The 18,144-nt window shown below is 35.9% G+C and overlaps 2 protein-coding genes across 2 annotated transcripts in view; both read left to right on the top strand.

The window, feature by feature from the left end:
* The first annotated feature begins 1,767 nt into the window (after nt 1-1,767).
* Nucleotides 1,768-13,270, top strand: smtna (smoothelin a). Its single transcript, XM_067398156.1, has 9 exons — nt 1,768-1,869; nt 5,451-5,503; nt 5,976-6,104; nt 6,211-6,286; nt 7,817-7,951; nt 8,061-8,124; nt 8,206-8,329; nt 9,338-9,489; nt 12,296-13,270. Exons 3-9 carry the CDS (start codon nt 5,988-5,990, stop codon nt 12,444-12,446), a joined length of 819 nt encoding a protein of 272 aa, XP_067254257.1. The 5' UTR covers nt 1,768-1,869; nt 5,451-5,503; nt 5,976-5,987; the 3' UTR covers nt 12,447-13,270.
* A 186-nt stretch (nt 13,271-13,456) lies between these two features.
* LOC137028849 (inositol polyphosphate 5-phosphatase K) overlaps nt 13,457-18,144 on the top strand; it is a 31,040-nt gene continuing 26,352 nt past the window's right edge. Inside the window, exon 1 of the mRNA XM_067398149.1 lies at nt 13,457-14,730. The gene's annotated coding sequence lies outside the window, so the exon portion shown is untranslated. The remainder of the gene's footprint in view (nt 14,731-18,144) is intronic.

Genomic DNA, 18,144 nt, shown 5'->3' with positions numbered 1-18,144 from the left:
CAGTTCTTCAGCTTCCCTCCACTACCCCATCTCCACACTTCTAGTGGTATCTATTATTACCACGTCGAGGGGGGAGTACTCTGGGTTCGGGCTAAAATTCTGAGCTCAAAGCCCTCCCCCCGGACAGCACACCAAATACGCATAACTCTATTTAATTAGATGTAAACTTGTGAAAGTACCATTGTAAGTACCACAAGTGCCTCAACCCAACCTTAGGAGCAACGAGTCAAAATTCTTTTTTTGAGGTAAAATGAACAATGCTACAAATGCTGTCAACTGAGCTTAACTTGTATTGAGCCTTGTATTTTCATCTAGATGTTGATTAAATGGTTGAAATGTCATAGATTTATGTTGAGCCATATCTAGAGACCAAAATATCTTAAGAGACTTGAGTCAGTAAACAACCACAGAATACCAAAGAAATCACAAAGCAATATGCTAACTGCCATTCAGAACACCATTGCAAACACACAACAACAGTTTAGCTTGGAGTGTGAATTATGGAAAGGAGGTGTGTGGGGATTGAGGTGGTTTACAATCACAATAAGTGTATTGTCAATACATTTGGAAACTAAACAGAATTTCATTAAGATTAGTGACAATATGTTACAATGTTTACATGGTACAATTGACTGGTAGGCTACTGTTTTTATTAGTTCTTGACACAAATTTCACGATTTCAATTCATAAGCTTGTGATTTGATTCCTGATTTGATTCCTATCTTGATTCAATATAATCAATATTCATTTGGATACATATCAGGCACAGTAGCTACATGTTAAATTTTCTCAAGGAAAACATCTCTCAAATAATGCTATAAACATACAGCTGGTATAATAATAAAAGGTTAAAATTAAAAACTCAAATTAATATAATACATTTTCAATGACCTGGTAACCACCCACAGAACCCTACCAACATAGTGGTCAGTTATGTACAATTTAAGCAAAACTAGCATTTTCTCCATGTTGAATGTTATGAAACGTAACATTATAAGTGTCTTTGTATGACTTTGTCGGTATAACTGGACCACTTTAGTATAATTAATATGCCACTTTAGTGAATGACTCACTGAACATCCAGTCTAAGTCAAGGTTTCCTTCACCCTCAATGTTTCCATGTGTCATGCTAGCTCTCTTCTGCCAGCAAATGTTTGACATAACCATCAGCCACCACTAGGTGGAGCCAAACACTCCTTCGTTAAACACACAGAACGTCTCCATCATACTGTAATGGTGTGAGTGAAAATATGCATGTGCCAGTGACATTTCTGGTCTCAGCTTTTGCAGATAAATGCTGCGACAAGCGTGTTTATGTCTGCAGAGGAGAAAAGGATGTGTCTGACCTGTGTAAACAGGGAGCCGCTGCTAGGCAACATCATTCTAGTTATGCCTTAATAAGGCAGTGTTCTCCGTCTGTCCACTCATTCACTGTTTAGTTCTGCGTAGAGCCAGGCCACCTGCTTATGCAATCACTGTCAACACAAAGCATGCCGGATGAACACCATTTATCTCAACGTTTTCCTTCCTCTGGTTTTCAAACATATAAAAACCCTGATACCACTTTTTAAAATGACAGTGTTTAGATAAAATTATGATGCATTGTTATCTCCTAAGTAGTAGATACACCAAAGCTGAGTGGGTAAAGATCAGGACAAGCAGTCCCAAAATACATCACTAATACTTAATGTCCCGTTCTACTAATTCCACATGGTCCCTTCAAAAGAGGGTGATGAGGGTCGGGGTGGGAGTGGTCTCACGGTGGCTCTGAAAAACTCACTCACTCCAGCATCAGAGTTGAGTTGAGTGTATGTGACCTTTCCAGATCAGACCGCAAGACCTTACCTCTGGACAGCTGCAGCAAGATTGGTGAGCTCTATCTTTATGTTTTTTATTTTGCGAGATTTTACTTTTGTTGTTTTTCTGATGAATTTCCATTTATCTTTCAGTGCAATGATTGCGTGATTACATAACAGCTATTACACCAGTGTAAGAGCAAATTGTTATTGAGCGGTTATATAAATTCCGCCAACATTATTATGTGTTATTAGGGTAAAACTGTATTATGGCATCCAGAAACAACATTACCCATTCTGCTAGCTTCAGCCCACACATTATTCCCAACACATGCTAACATACAGCAGCAGCAGCAAAGAGCATCTGGACTTGAGGCATCTCACTCAAATGCTGCCAGATCTTTTATCAGGACTAATTTCAATTTTTGCATTGACTTTTAATTAACTGGTCAACACAGTTGTCCTATCAGAGTAACCACATGAGCATCATCCACTAATGTTTCACAACTATGGAGACCCTAAAGGGACATGGTGATGGGGGAAAATATGAGATAGGAGGAAAAATTATATTTCAGTGCTTTTGTGTTTGCTCATAAAAATGTTGGGTAACACTTTATTTTGATGGTCTACCAACAGACGTTCTACTAACTTTGCAACTACATGTCCTCTAGCAGTCATTAGACTATTAGTAGACGGTCTGCTTAATATCTGCTAACACTTTATTTCGATGGCTCACAACAGACATTTTGCTCACTATAAGGAACTTTGCAACTACATGTCAACTTATTCTACTTACTCGAACCCCTTGAACACCAAACCCTACCTAACAGTCTACTAATACTCTAATGAGATTTATTATTATTTCACATATAGTTAATAAGTGACTAATAGTTAGTAGAATGTCTAAAGTGGACCATCTAAATACATTTGAACCAGCTTTTGTGTTCCCCCAAGAAACTTTGCATTTGCTCACAAAAGAATGCACAACTGTTTATATATATATATATTATATATATATATATATATAATAAATATAATTTATTATAATTTGTTTGCTCACAAAAGATTGTTTATATAATAATAAATATAAATATAAATATATATATATATATATATATATATACAGGGTTCCTACACATTTTCCATTTCAAAATTCCATACTTTTCCATACTCAAATTTCCAGACCTCCTTCCAAACGATTTCTGCCATTGGTGAGCCTCGGTCTCCTTTTCTATGTTTTTTGGCGCACCAAAAATATCCTCGTGGCTTTATAATATTAATATTGAACCACTGTACTCACATGAACTGATTTATGAAATATGTTTTTAGTACATTAACGGATCTTGAGAGAGGAAATGTCACTGCTTCATGTTTGTAGTCCGGGTCCTACAGTCTTTTAGTGATTTTTAAATTAGTGTTTGATTGTTGAAATAAAGTTTTGTATTTAGTATTCACGTCTAGGCCCTCTTCTTCTTAAAAACCACATACCTGTGTGATTTTTGTTGGGGATTAATCTACAAGTACTAATATATTCCCTGTTTAACAAGTTGGCATGACTTAGTTTGTTTCCCTTTCCAACCATACCACTCACTACATAGGCGTGAATATTTAATTTGTCTATTAATTTGATACATTTACTTTATAGACATCCTTCTGTGATTTATCCATTCTGCTCTGTGTTCGCTCTGTTCTCGACATTGGTTGTTGTTATCAAAGCATTTCTATAGAGTAGCCTACGAGTACGAGTAGCACAACTCGTATGACAGTTTCCATAATATTTTCGAAATTCCTAACTCTATAAACATATTTGCAAAGTGAAGAGAGGTGAAGTAGACAGCTGTAGGGGGGTCTGGGGGCATCCTCCCCCAGGAGAAGATTTTTGTGATTTTAACATGTAAACGAAGCATTCTGGTGCACTCTGAAAAGAACATAAATGGAAAAAACAACATTTGCTTCAAGTAAAAAAAAATAAAAAAATTTAGCACCAGGGCTGAGCATTGACAAATTTCACAATTGAATGCGATTTTGATTCAGAAGCTTGTGATTTGATTTTGATTTAATTACCTTTGATTCAGTATTGATTAATTTGGGGCCTATCAGGTACAGTACATGGCAAATTTCCTCAAAGAAAAAAATCTCTCAACTAATGCTGTAAACTATACAGGGAACCACAGCTGGTACATCATTATAATATTAGGTTAAATTGATTGTAAGCTACTTACATATAGGCTAAATTACACATAAGGAAGTTTTTATAATTACTTTATAATACAAGTGACAATTATTTTTCTACTCATTTTTTTTTTTATGTAGGCTTAAACATTTAAATGGTGGCTGTCATAAATTGGATTTATATATTCAATATCGAAGCACATGTTAAGTACAAATACAATTAATATGTATTAGCCTATAGAGCATATATTTAGCAAAATGCTCCTCTCAAAGTTCATTTTTGTAGCTGAATAATGTGTTTTTGGACATAGAAAGGCTTTTCTGAGGTAGGCTAAATGTGACATTTTTACAAGCTGTTTTATTGACGCCTTTCTGAGATTGAAACACTGATTGATCGATTGCATGTGACATGATACAGATTTCGGTAAGTTGTACTGTATCTTTCAACATACCTTTGGATGTTCAATCATGTTTATTTTGTGTTGTAACTAGTAAAGCCGAAGAGATGGCTGGTTCACGAGCGCTACAGCGATCTATCATGCCACAGAGCACCAAGAACGACCGTGACTCACTCCAGTCTATGGGAAAGTATTCCATTTGCAATTCTTATGAGAATCTTGTGACACACACTCACTCACCCCGAAAACCACAAAAGTGACTAGTTTTCACCACAAAGTGACTAGTTTGCAGGTATAATAAATTAGAAAACTGAATAAAGGCAATAGTCTGGAAACACAAATATTTTTCCATACTCTGATTTCTTTTTTCCATACTTTTCCAGACCTGGAAATTACTCAAATCAAATTCCATACTTTTCCAAACCGCGTAGGAACCCTGTATATATATATATATATATATATATATATATATATATATAAACAATCTTTTGTGAGCAAACGCAGTTTGAAAAGCATTATAATTTTCCTCCCTTTTCATTTTTTTTTTTTTCAATAACCATGTTCTTAGAGGGCTCCACAGACAAGCGCAAAATGCACAAATACTTCATTTTAAACAGTATATATGTATTGTTGTATCATTAAAACCTAAGAAATTATCACTTTTTTTGCTTAAAAAGTTCACTTGTGCTATCTTTCTTTGAAATAAATGCCACTTGATTTGCTAATGCAGTGGCATTTATACAGTTTTATGTCTTAAAGAGATCGTTCAAATAAAAATGAAGATTCTGTCATCATTTCCTCACCCTCAGCTTGTTCCAAACCTGTATGACTGACTTTCTTCTGTGGAACTCACACAATGAAAGATGTTTAGAAAAATTTCTTAGTTTTTTTGTTTGTTTGTTCTTTCATTCAGTGAAAGTCAAATGGGTCCAGTGTTGTTTTGGACCACATGAATTGGATAAAAATAGTTTTCATTCTTCAAAATATCTTTTGTCATACAGGTTTTGAACGACATGACAATGATGACAGAATGTTCATCCCCGCAAATAGCCTCCACTCATAAAAAGCAAATGTTATTCCACAGATCTCTTGGTTTGCGTTTGGTTGCCAGTTGGTTTACAGGACTTCGGGCAGAAGGTGCGGGACACATCCTCCTAAGCTACTGCATGGTTAATGTCAGTGCCAACCAACATGGTTTATGTTGAGATGAATGTTTGGATTACTGCCGTTTGGAATGTCTTTTTCCATATACGGATGCACACAGTTATTATTAAGAGTGTGGCTGGAAGCAGCATGACATTTAATCTGTGAGAAAAACACACAAAATATTTTTTATTTATAAAAAAGTTTTGTTCAGAAGCCGCTCAAACCAACAATTTGGCTGTGACTAGTTATATCAGCGTTTAGTAGCTAGCTACAGACTAGCTTACTAGCAACTTAGGATGTCTTCAAATATCCTAGTACTAGAAGTTCTCACATGAAGCTTTCAGAAAGAATATCTAATTTTTCCTTTCCATAAACATACTCCCTCATTCCCACGCACACATGGAGATATACACATCTCGTAAACTGGCTCCATCAACACCTCCTGTTCTTCCTTCTGTCCCAGCTGTCACTAAAGATGGAGGATGAGAAGGGAACATTAGAGGCAGGTACCAAAGAGCAAGCTGATATGGCAGGTCCACTGACAGTCGAACAGCTGGCAACTATAGAGGATGAAGAGATCCTCAATAATATGGTAAGAGGCAACTATAGGAGCTACAAGCAGAGTGGGCTTGTTATCGTGATTTGTCTTGACCATATTTAGGAAAGAGTGTTTCCCTTCTGTTTATTGCATTTAATAGCTAGATAAGGCTGTGGATTTCGAGGAGAGGAAAATGATCCGGGCTGCCATGAGAGAACTGCTCAAGAGAAAGAGGGGTGAGGAATGGGTCATGTCCTTAATGTCACATATTCAATATATATATGGCTCAAACAGGGTCTAATGTGATTCCCGCCATGATTTTGTTGAATCTCAAAACCTGTCAAGAATCTGGATCACATTTTAGTCTAAAGTCAAAAGAAAAAAATGTGTTGCGTAAAGAAAATTAAGCATATTTTCCCCTCAGTTTCACAGACAAGGTTTAAGCCTAGGCTCAGACTAATATGCATGAGCTGTTTTAACTAAAAGCAACTCCCACTGCAATATCTTAAAATATATCAGTGCCATTGTTTTGTCTCAAGGTGCACACCAGAAATGTTTTGTTTCCCAAAGGCATTTATAAAAGCTACTTAAATGTCCTGACTGAACTAAGGCCTGATCCTGGCTTAATCTAATTGTGAGTTTTTAAGTAAATTTAAGTAATTTTAAGCATTTAAGCATTTTTTTGGTGGCATTATTGTAAGCATAAGTAAGCATTGTAAGTATAAGTATTATAAAATTATATTTAAAACAAAATTATTAATATAATGACAATTTTGGGTGGAAATGTGATAAATTGTCATGAAAATATTGTCATAAAAAATAATATACAATTTAAAAAAAACTATTAATCTTAATCTTTGAGTTTCTTTGTAATTCTCATTCTCAGTGTTAATTCTCATTTGAGTCTCATTATCAATATCATATTAATTATGACTAATACAATAAATTCAAAATTAAAATCAGCATGAAAAAGTTAAGACAGTAACAAATATGTAAAAAACTATTTTATAATATATAATGTTACAAAATAAAAATAAAAATCTTTATAGTTATAATTTTTTTTATTGCAGTAAATAAAAATGGACATTGGTGTTTTTAATTACCACGAAAATAATTTAACAATGCAAAATATCTTAATAATTCTGAAAATAGGTTGTCATTGTCTTAATATAATTTATTTATAAGAAACAACTGTTTTCTGTTTGAATATACAGTCATTTAAAATGTAATTGTGATGTCAAAGCTGAATTTTCAGCATCATTAGTCCAGTCTTCAGTGTCACATGATCCTTCAGAAATCATTCTAATATGCTGATTTGATGCTCAAGAAACATTTCTTATTATGTTGAAAACAGTTTTGCTGCTTAATATTTTTGTGGAAACGCAAGGTTTCTTTGATGAATAGAAAGTTAAAAATAGGATTTATTTGCAATAGAAATCTTTTCTATTGCAAATTATAAATGTCACTTTTGATTAATGCATCCGTCCAAAAAATCTTACTGACCCCAAACTTGAAAAGAAAAAACAGTAGTGTGTTAAATATAATCCAGACATGTTCTTGGCGGTTTCATGAGATTCCACCTTTAAGAGTCATTACTATTACACAAACAACCACAGGAAGTAAACTCAACGCAATAAACTTCTACTATTTATTTAACTTTTCAATTCAGAATGAAAAACACAGTAGTTTATTGTTTTGTTTTGGGGGGTTTTTTTTGAGTAAAAAACATCCTCCTCCTCCTCTCTCTCCTCATCTCTTTCTCTCAGAACGGCGTGATAGGGAGCGGGCGGCCCGAATGGAGAACCTGCGTCAGCAGGGTGGCGGAGGCAAGACAGCTGCTGGACTGAATAAGGACCAGAAACCCATTAATGGCCCAAGTGGCGCTCAGTACAACGCACACAGTGAGTAACCATCACTCTTGAGGATCTGTACACTATGTAATTTTACTGCGGTTCTAACTGCAAGGCTTTGATAAACTCCCCTTTCTCTTTTTACTTCATTTCGGTACAGAGACGGCTCAGGCAAAAACGTCTTCAACACCAACCTCTACTTTCTCTCCAAAAACTGGGAGCAGGTGAGTCATTCCTAGAGGCCTAACAGGATGAAAGCATGGGATGAATCCCATTGACTGATTGTTTTATTTTTCCTCCTAAAGCCCTGCTCAATCCCATGTGGCCAGGGTTAAAGTGCCGGGCGGCTCGGCAGTCGGGGGCCCAAACACCAAAGATGTCAAACAGATGCTGCTGGACTGGTGTCGTGTCAAGACCGAACCATATGAGGTGGTCCTGAAGAGACAAAATAAGACCAAATCAACCAGATTCTGTTTTGCTACATTTCTCTCTGCTAGCCTCCCTGTGTGAATCGCATGGAAACATGTCCAGTTCACATTTCACCCCAAAATATAAAAAAGAAAAGAAAGAATTTTTTTTTTTCATTATAACATTATTTTTATGACAATTAAGCATATTTTCCCTCTCATTCTCATTACTGTAATTCTTCCATATTTGTAAGACCAGTTATTCTTAATGATTATTTCCTTTTTACTGTATTACAGCCAAAAATACTGTTTTTTTTTTGTTTTTTTTTATCTAAATCAGCATAAATGGTTTAACAACATATGCTTGATGTATAAATATTTTATATCTTTTTTACTTGCTTTGTTACAATGCAAATTAGGATGGTGGTGGGAAAACCTGAAAATAAATAAATAAATAACCTAAAGGTCCAGATATACTTCAAGCGAAATCGAAGAACCAACTGGTGTGACATCATTTCAGACAAAATCGGGCCAATGTGAAGTTCGTTTGAAATTAATTTCAGGAGAAATTTCCAGAAATGTTTGCTCTGGCTGGTAAACACTTTGAACTACCACTGGTCCGTGGTGATTACATAATAGGTGTGTCTCTGAGGCTCTGCCTTTTTTGACGTGTAAACCTTTCCTGGTTCATTGTTTAGTCCATCGAGGTCATTCACAAGTAAAAAAAAAAAATGAAACCACTGGAGAGCTGCTTTATAGTAGAAACTGATTTGGATGTTTGCACGATGATCATTATGATCAAATGCTTTCTTAACTACTGTTTTCTCACTACTGTCATTTTAGTTGTGTTTATTTTGTTATTGAGAGGAAAGCACACAGCACATATTCATCTAAATGTGGGCACTGTTAATTCTTTTTACCCCAACTTGGAAAATGAAAAAGAACTTTGCCACTGCCACTTTCTTTCTCTCTTTTCTTTCTTGACAGTTTTTTTTTAAATTCACTGTCTTATACTTGTTTCTATGTTTAGGGTGTGAACATCCAAAACTTCTCCTCTAGCTGGGCAGATGGTCTGGCGTTTTGTGCCCTGGTGCACAGGTTCTTCCCTGAGGGCTTTGAATATTGCACTCTCGACCCTTATGATCGCAGGGCCAACTTTGAGAAGGCATTCAAGACTGCAGAGTAAGACTTGACACTATTTATTGCATCCTCATTTGCATCTCATAAAGAAATGTCTGGGCCATATTTTACCCAAAAATAAAGAAATTTTCATCATCATGTAAAATAATATTATAATACACAATAAATATCATAATAATTACTTATACATTTCATTATTTAATATATTAATACAATGTATTTAATAATTTAACTATAATTTTTATAGTTATTTTTTAATTATAATTAAATTATATTATACTTAAATTATAATGTATTTTTTAATTAATGAACTTTTTTAATTAATTTTTTAATTAATCTAAATTACTTTTAAATCATTATCGCATCCAGCCTTTTATTTCAATTAAAAAAGCCTAAATTAAAGACGGCACAACAACTGTACAATTTGATCATTTACAAACCCGATTCCAAAAAAGTTGGGACACTGTACAAATTGTGAATAAAAACAGAATGCAATGATGTGGAAGTTTCAAATTTCAATTTTATTCAGAATACAACATAGATGACATATCAAATGTTTAAACTGAGAAAATTTTACATTTCTTGGCATCAACACATCTCAAAAAATTTGGGACAAGGCCATGTTTACCACTGTGTGGCATTCCCTCTTCTTTTTATAACAGTCTGCAAACGTCTGGGGACTGAGGAGACAAGTTGCTCAAGTTTAGGAATAGGAATGTTCTTCTAGTTGCTCAACTGACTTAGGTCTTCTTTGTCGCATCTTTCTCTTTATGATGCGCCAAATGTTTTCTATGGGTGAAAGATCTGGACTGTAGGCTGGCCATTTCAGTACCCGGATCCTTCTTCTACGTAGCCATGATGTTGTAATTGATGCAGCATGTGGTCTGGCATTGCCATGTTGGAAAATGCAAGGTCTTCCCTGAAAGAGACGACATCTGGATGGGACCATATGTTGTTCTAGAACTTGGATATACCTTTCAGCATTGATGGTGCCTTTCCAGATGTGTAAGCTGCCCATGCCCTCATGCACTCATGCAACCCCATACCATCAGAGATGCAGGCTTCTGAACTGAGCTCTGATAACAACTTGGGTTGTTCTTGTCCTCTTTAGTCCGGATGACATGGCGTCCCAGTTTTCCAAAAAGAACTTCAAATTTTGATTCGTCTGACCACAGAACAGTTTTCCACTTTGCCACAGTCCATTTTAAATGAGCCTTGGCCCAGAGAAAACGCCTGCGCTTCTGGATCATGTTTAGAAATGGGTTCTTTTTTGAACTATAGAGTTTTAGCCGGTAACAGCGAATGGCACGGTGGATTGTGTTCACCGACAATGTTTTCTGGAAGTATTCCTGAGCCCATGTTGTGATTTCTATTACAGTAGCATTCCTGTATGTGATGCAGTGCCGTCTAAGGGCCCGAAGATCACGGGCATCCAGTATGGTTTTCCGGCCTTGACCCTTACGCACAGAGATTGTTCCAGATTCTCTGAATCTTTGGATGATATTATGCACTGTAGATGATGATAACTTCAAACTCTTTGCAATTTTTCTCTGAGAAACTCCTTTCTGATATTGCTCCACTATTTTTCGCCACAGCATTGGGGGAATTGGTGATTCTCTGCCCATCTTGACTTCTGAGAGACACTGCCACTCTGAGAGGCTCTTTTTAGACCCGATCATGATACATTTAACTTTTACGGCCTCTTATTGCTACCTGTCCCAACTTTTTTGGAATGTGTAGCTCTCATAAAATCCAAAATGAGCCAATATTTGGCACGACATTTCAAAATGTCTCACTTTCAACATTTGATATGTTATCTATATTCTGTTGTGAATAAAATATAAAAGTTTATGAGATTTGTAAATTATTGCATTCCTTTTTTATTCACAATTTGTACAGTGTCCCAACTTTTTTGGAATCGGGTTTGTAAATAAAACATCAGTATTTATTATTTACAGTAATGAGAAATACATGGTGGGATGAGGAAATGTGCTCTTGTTAATGTATTTTGGAGGAAAAATGTGTTTAGGGTTAGTTCAGCCAAAAATTAAATTTCTGTCATTATTAACCCTTATATCGTTCCAAACCCATAAGACCTTCGTTCATCTTCGGAACACAAATTAAGATATTTTTTCTGGAATCATAGAGCTTTTTGACCTCCCTATAGACAGCAACGTCATAACCAATCCCAAACCCAGAAAGGTAGTAAAGACATCGTTAAAGTAGTCCATGTGTCTGCAGTGATTCAACCTTAATGTTATGAATCAATGAGAATACTTTTTGTGCGCAAAAAAAAAAAATGTTTATTTACATTATTGGCCAGCTCCTGCATCAGAATCACACGCATGTGTCGTGCTGCTCATGTGTACAGTGTCGGCCAATACTGGGTCGGTGTTCTGATGAAGAACCCGGAAGCGCTACACTGTCTATACAACATGAATAGCATAGGAGAATGACAGGGAAGAGAAGAAATTGTTGAATAAAGTATTTTTTTTGTTTGTTTTTGAGCACAAAATGTATTCTTGTTGCTTCATAACATTAAGATTGAACCACTGTAATCACATGGACTATTTTAACGGTGTCTTTACTACCTTTCTGGGCCTTGAAAGTGATATGACATTGCTGTCTATAGGGAGGTCAGAAAGCTCTTGGATTTCATCAAAAATATCTTAATTTGTCTTCCGAAGATGAACGAATGTCTTGCGGGTTTGGGACGACATGAGGGAGAGTACTTAATGACAGAAAGTTTCATTTTTGGGTGAACTAACCCTTTAAGTCATGAAAATAATATAACAAAAAATCATAATAGACCTAAAATAGGCTTCATTTTCTTTATGCGTGTGTGTAGGAGACTAGCTGACTGTCCTCCCCTACTGGACGTTGACGACTTGATGCGGATGCGAGAACCCGACTGGAAGTGTGTGTACACGTATATCCAGGAGTTCTACCGCTGCCTAGTAGAGAAAGGCCTCGTCAAGACTAAAAAGAAGATGCCATAGGAACATTTTGAGAGTTTTCACTATAAATGACCAAAACAACAACAGGCACACAACATAGCGCACATGTGACCTGATTTGCAGTTTTTACCTAAGATCAGATAGTCTATTATGTACTCATGCTCTTCTCTGTTTCATAAACACACATGCAGTGGATGAGGATTATAACCTGTGTGTTTACCACAAGGGTACAGCTGGGGCTCTGAAAGTGCATTCCAGTGAGATTACACAAGCATTAATCTCAGTCTATGCTGAGAGATTGTGTGAAAGTGTGTGTGCGTGTATATGCAAAAGGCTTTTTATGGTACTGCTACTCCCCGTTTTGAATGCACTCCAGCACAGAGACATCAGGCTTATAAGGGCATGAGATCTAATGCAGAATTATACTTAACTCAGAGTTACTGTTTGTTTAAAAATATAGACGGGGCACTTTTACTAAAAGAATTCAGAAAGGACAACAAAGTTTTAAAGCCTCAAATGTCTCTTTCGTCTCCTTCAGAATAGAAATGTCACCTACTTTTGCTTATAGGGTGAAATATGACGTTTTTAATAGTTTTTAGTTTCTCTCATCTTGTTCAGGATCAGAAGTCCATCGTACTGAGCACTTGCTTGGTACTGAAAAATGACCCTAGAACTGCACTAAGAGAGATTAGGTCCAATAGAAACTCTCACTCAGGGATAGACAGGCACTCGAGGCCTGTAGGACGCCTGTAAGTCTTGTTTCAGAAGGCCAATGGTAATTTTCAAGTGCTGTTTAAAATGGTTTGATTAAATTATGGGTGTTATTTTCCTCCCACAGAGCCTCACCAACTGTTTGCCAAGTATTATTAAATGTGATATTCTTCTCTGTGTATTTTTCTCTTTACTCACACGTACACACACACACACACACAATTATTTAATATATTATTGGATTTTAGTGATAAACCAAATAGTACAACAAAACATCACAAAATTCATCAGATCAGTTGCTAATACTTTACTGATGGTGGTGCTGTTATTTTCTCCCTGAAAGACGCCACTTCCCTGAGGGATGATGTAATTGGCTTTTGTTAGTTAAAGGAAAATTACAAAAAAAAAAAAAAGGATGGAAGGTGATATTGTGGACACAAAATAAAACTATGAATTAATTACTAATTAAAACACTATTCTCAGGAAAATGTGTTCTGTTCATAATTAAAAAATAAATTAAATACCTCAAATATTTCTTAAAAAATTGTCAGTTTTTCGAGTTAGAATTCAGTGCAGCACCAAGTGACATGACAAACATGGCAATATCCATTCAAATAAAAGTCATGAAATTACTTCAAATCCATTTTTATGTTAAAAAAATAGTATTGTTGTGATAAAAGAAAACTAAGAGCCTAATATGAATCCATTTTTTAAGTCGGTATGAAACGGAAGTTGCGAGAATATTGTGATTCAAGTATATCCACGTGAAATGGCTTCTGAGACAAGCAAAATTTTGGGCTGTACTTGATTTTATCCACGGGGAATTGATTGGATGGTTGGAAAGTTGTGGTTTGCTATATTGGACAATACTCAATTTTAGTAGAAACAACGCAGTTAAATTACATTCATGTAGTTACATGAGTTCTTTAAGTAATGTGAACAAGGGTGGTTTGAGTGAAACTAACAACAGTGAAAGTTAATTTTTTTGAGTGTATTATATGAGTGACAGGTTGTCCTGCTCTCGCGCCAGTAAACATATCATCAGAGAAGAGATCCTGTGCAAGAGGGAGGGTAAGTTATTTTGACTAAAGATTATGAGGGCACTTTAATTTTTTTTAATAAATAATAATGTGCAAAGATAAACCATTTAAAATAAATACTGAGTTTAACACTTTATCCAATATTATATATTATTAGTCAATGATGGTGCCATAATAGTAGTAATATATAGGTGGAATGAGCCGACCTTCAACATCACAATTTTTGATTGGAGTGTGAGGAAAGTTCTGTTGAGTTGTGTGGATATATTCCGTCCTCACCCCACGTGTGAGAGGACCGCGTGCCAGCTGGACATTTTCTATTCCGCGCACGGCGATGCGGCTGATTTTACGTCGCCTTACGTCATCTTTGGTCAAATATAGTCACTACTAGTCAAGTGTCTGCTGGAGATATTTCACTCACAGTTTTCGCTACCTCTCCTCGTGTCCTCTTGGGAGTGACGTATCCGCTCCCCATCACTCATTATCACAAGAGTGAAAGTGTGTGTGTGATGTGAGCGTCTCTACAGGACACACACACACACACACTCTTGCGCCGGTGCAGAGAAACAGGACAGGTAAGAATTCTTTCGATACCAAAAACAGACAACTTAATTGTGCTTTTAAAACGACACATAGGTCGATGAGGCAGTCAAAAAATATTGGAGATAGTGTCTTACCGTGACGCTCATCTGTTTAAAGCGCGAGAGATGCGCGTGACATCCTTCACCTCGACACACTGCAGCGTATAAACTAGTGTTGTCGCCGGACAAACAACTTTGAAAAGATCTAACCAGCCTGTCTGTCAAATAGACTCGTATTCATTTCTCGCTATTTCGTTAACGTAAGATGTCAATCCCATCAGCTTGTCAAACGGTAAATTATCTCATACGCCGCGCGTGCTGACTCTTTAATCGGTCTTTGTCAGGTGACGTCACACTCGTGAAAACCGAAGTGCATTATGGGTGTCGCCGCCATTTCTGAGGTATCCAAACAATCTCTGTATCAGTGCAGAGTTGTTTCTTCCTTGGCTACTTTTCATTGTAAAAATGGCACACTTTTGTTGTGTGAAAAGCTGCAATAATTTGTCCCACGATAGAAAATGTCAAAAACTTTACTACGAGATTAGATTTAGTCGGTTTCCTACTTGAAAAAAGGCTGTACGGAGAGTATGTAGAGGCAATAACAGAGGCGCCAGATCGCATGGGTTGCCGCGGTGAGACATCACTTTCGTCAAGATATCTCCATTCATGTATGTTTGCTTTCTACATTTCACAAAGGTAAGTTAGAGGTTTCTGTTTTCTAAAGTAGAAAACGTTATAGCAACGCATTGTTTTGGATTGTATGTGCTATGAAACAAGTCAATTTAAACTGAATCCCTTTACTTGAATATGTCTACATTTTTTTCTTAATTTTGCTACAGCATTTTCATACTTAAGGTACGACATTTTTGCTCTGTATCCATTTACTGATTCTTATTTTCTGACTACTTTTTACAGCTGTGGTCTGTGGACCTTTTCATTTCATTGCAGATCAGCCTGCTTAAAGATTATGGAGACTGACCCCAACTGGACACCATCCCTCCCTACATTAAGGCCACATCAGCATTAAACACAGGCTGTGTCTCAATCAGCTCCCTAGTTCATTAGTTAGGGCACTGATCAGGACGGTCTCAGTCACAAAATTTGTATACACAATATACTGATTCAAGAGCTCAGAGCTGATTGAGATGCACACACAGACGTAAGGAAAAACAATCCAGTCAGCTACTTGGGTAAAGTTGGTTTTATATTTGCACATTCAGACTTCTGATAAATTGAGACTTTCCAATAAATATGCAATAAATTAATGTTTGCGAATTTTAAGCAGCGACATGATATTGACAACCAACGATTGTCAACTTATAACATTTTTCACAGTCGATCAAAATAGGCAAGTATTGTTTAATGACATATTTACTTGTGAATGTCCACTGAATGTCCAGTTTAGTGTGATTAACAAGGCTATTGAATACGGATGTGCGAATATAAAACCAACTTTACCCAAGTCAGTCAGCTAACACTATGGTCCATCAGGCTGGAGAGAGTGATCATCTTCACACTGAGAAGATGCAGGAGGCTGGAGGAGATGGTGATCTGCATGTGCAGAAGTAAACCGACTTGATATGTACAGGATGTCTGATGTTTGTTTTGGAGATGATGATGTTAATGTACTATACGGGTCTGCCAAACCTGGGAACCTTTATGGCGTTATTACAATTTTTTTTTTTTTTTGTGCCTCTGCGCATGTTTGAATCTTTTGTAGAATTGTAGTGTAAAAATGTGCTGATGCTTTATCCAGTCTTGCATGAACAATAGAGCATGTATAATAAAATTTTTCAGGGTGATTTGTAGATTTATGTTATATGCACTTATAGTATTAATAGGATAATTAATAATATACACAATCTGTAAATCAGATATTTAACTTGCATGACATATCTTTGTTTTTATTATTATTAAGGCTTTTGGACAAAAAAAAAGACTCATAATGTCATTGACCCAGACAACACAGAGGTAGATGGAGGACAGTAATTTACAAATTATTTTGGCTCTAAAAGGTATACTATATCAGAATGTACTATAATAAAATACACTATTAAATTCTACATACATCTCTGATGATGCCTTGTTTATTGGAACAATGTTTATAGTGTTATACATTGGTTTATGTACTTAATGCAATAAAGAAAAAAAAATGCATGAAAAAAAGGGTAGTATTAGTTCAAAATTCTTCCTGATAACACTAAACCATCCTTAATCATGCACTTGTTATATACGGTAGTTAACACGAAATCATCATCATTATCGTTACTATACTGTGTTATCGCAGTCCTTCCTTCAGAACATAAATAAATCCTGCACCCATTAGTGAAATATCTGTGAGCTTCGAGGGATTTATAGTTTTTAAATTGTTCACTATGCGTTTATGCCATAAACAAGACAGTTAACAATATTTAAGTATGATGATTTAAGTAGCAATGCGGGGTCAGTAGCACTCCAACTTACTGCAGTCAGTTCGTACAGATCTATGTTATGAATGGATGGAAATTTCTCCAAATAACGGTCCCTGGCATCTTTGGTGAGTTTATCGCGATATGAAATTTTAACTTTGTTCTTGTGCTTTTTCATATTTGCGAGTTATTTGCTTGTTATCTCAACTCGTGTAATCTCTTTCATTCTCACAGTCAGCAGGGATACCACAAATATGGCGCCGCGGTGACGTCACACACAACAAAATCACGTGTCTGACAAAGACCGATTGACACGCGTGGATATATGACCTTGTTCATGATAACGGTTCGTTAGGCGCGTGGCTGATCGGAAATGACGATTATTATATACTCTAGATTTTATTTGATGTCCAGCGGGCTCTCTCTATATAAATATTACTTGCGACACATGACTCACTGATTCTTGAGACAAAACCAAATAAAATGAAAATAAAAGTATATATATGATTAGCATATAATAATTATTTAGTTTTAATCTGTTCAGTATATTCAGTTTGGGTTAAATCTCCAATTTCTTTACAGTGTTTGTGATGGAGTTGAAATATCATGATTGTGACCCAGACAATATAAGCAAAATTACTTATATTACTTAAATATACTTATAAACAGAAGTATATTTATCGATCTTTAAAACCCACCAGTGCATATGACCTTGTTAAACTCATATCAAATGAAAAATGTCCATGTCCATTTTTTATATATATTTTTAGTGACCTTTTGTGACCCCAAAAGCAGAGCATGTTGTCACGTAGGCTTTTCTGAAAAATTAAAACAATAATGAAACAAAACAACAGCAAAAGTGTCAAAGGTAACATACACAAATGCCATCAACCAACAGAATTTGTAATGAAAAAAATATAGAACATGTGTGACAACTAGTCCCGGTCTCATTTATAAAATGAGCTGACACCATGTGTGTTTTTAGTATCTTAAACATAGT

Source organism: Chanodichthys erythropterus, chromosome 10 (assembly GCF_024489055.1).
Source record: "Chanodichthys erythropterus isolate Z2021 chromosome 10, ASM2448905v1, whole genome shotgun sequence".
Taxonomy (NCBI): Eukaryota; Metazoa; Chordata; class Actinopteri; order Cypriniformes; family Xenocyprididae; genus Chanodichthys; species Chanodichthys erythropterus.
The sequence above is the reverse complement of the archived record's forward strand: the minus strand, read 5'-3'. Positions and strand labels throughout refer to the sequence as shown.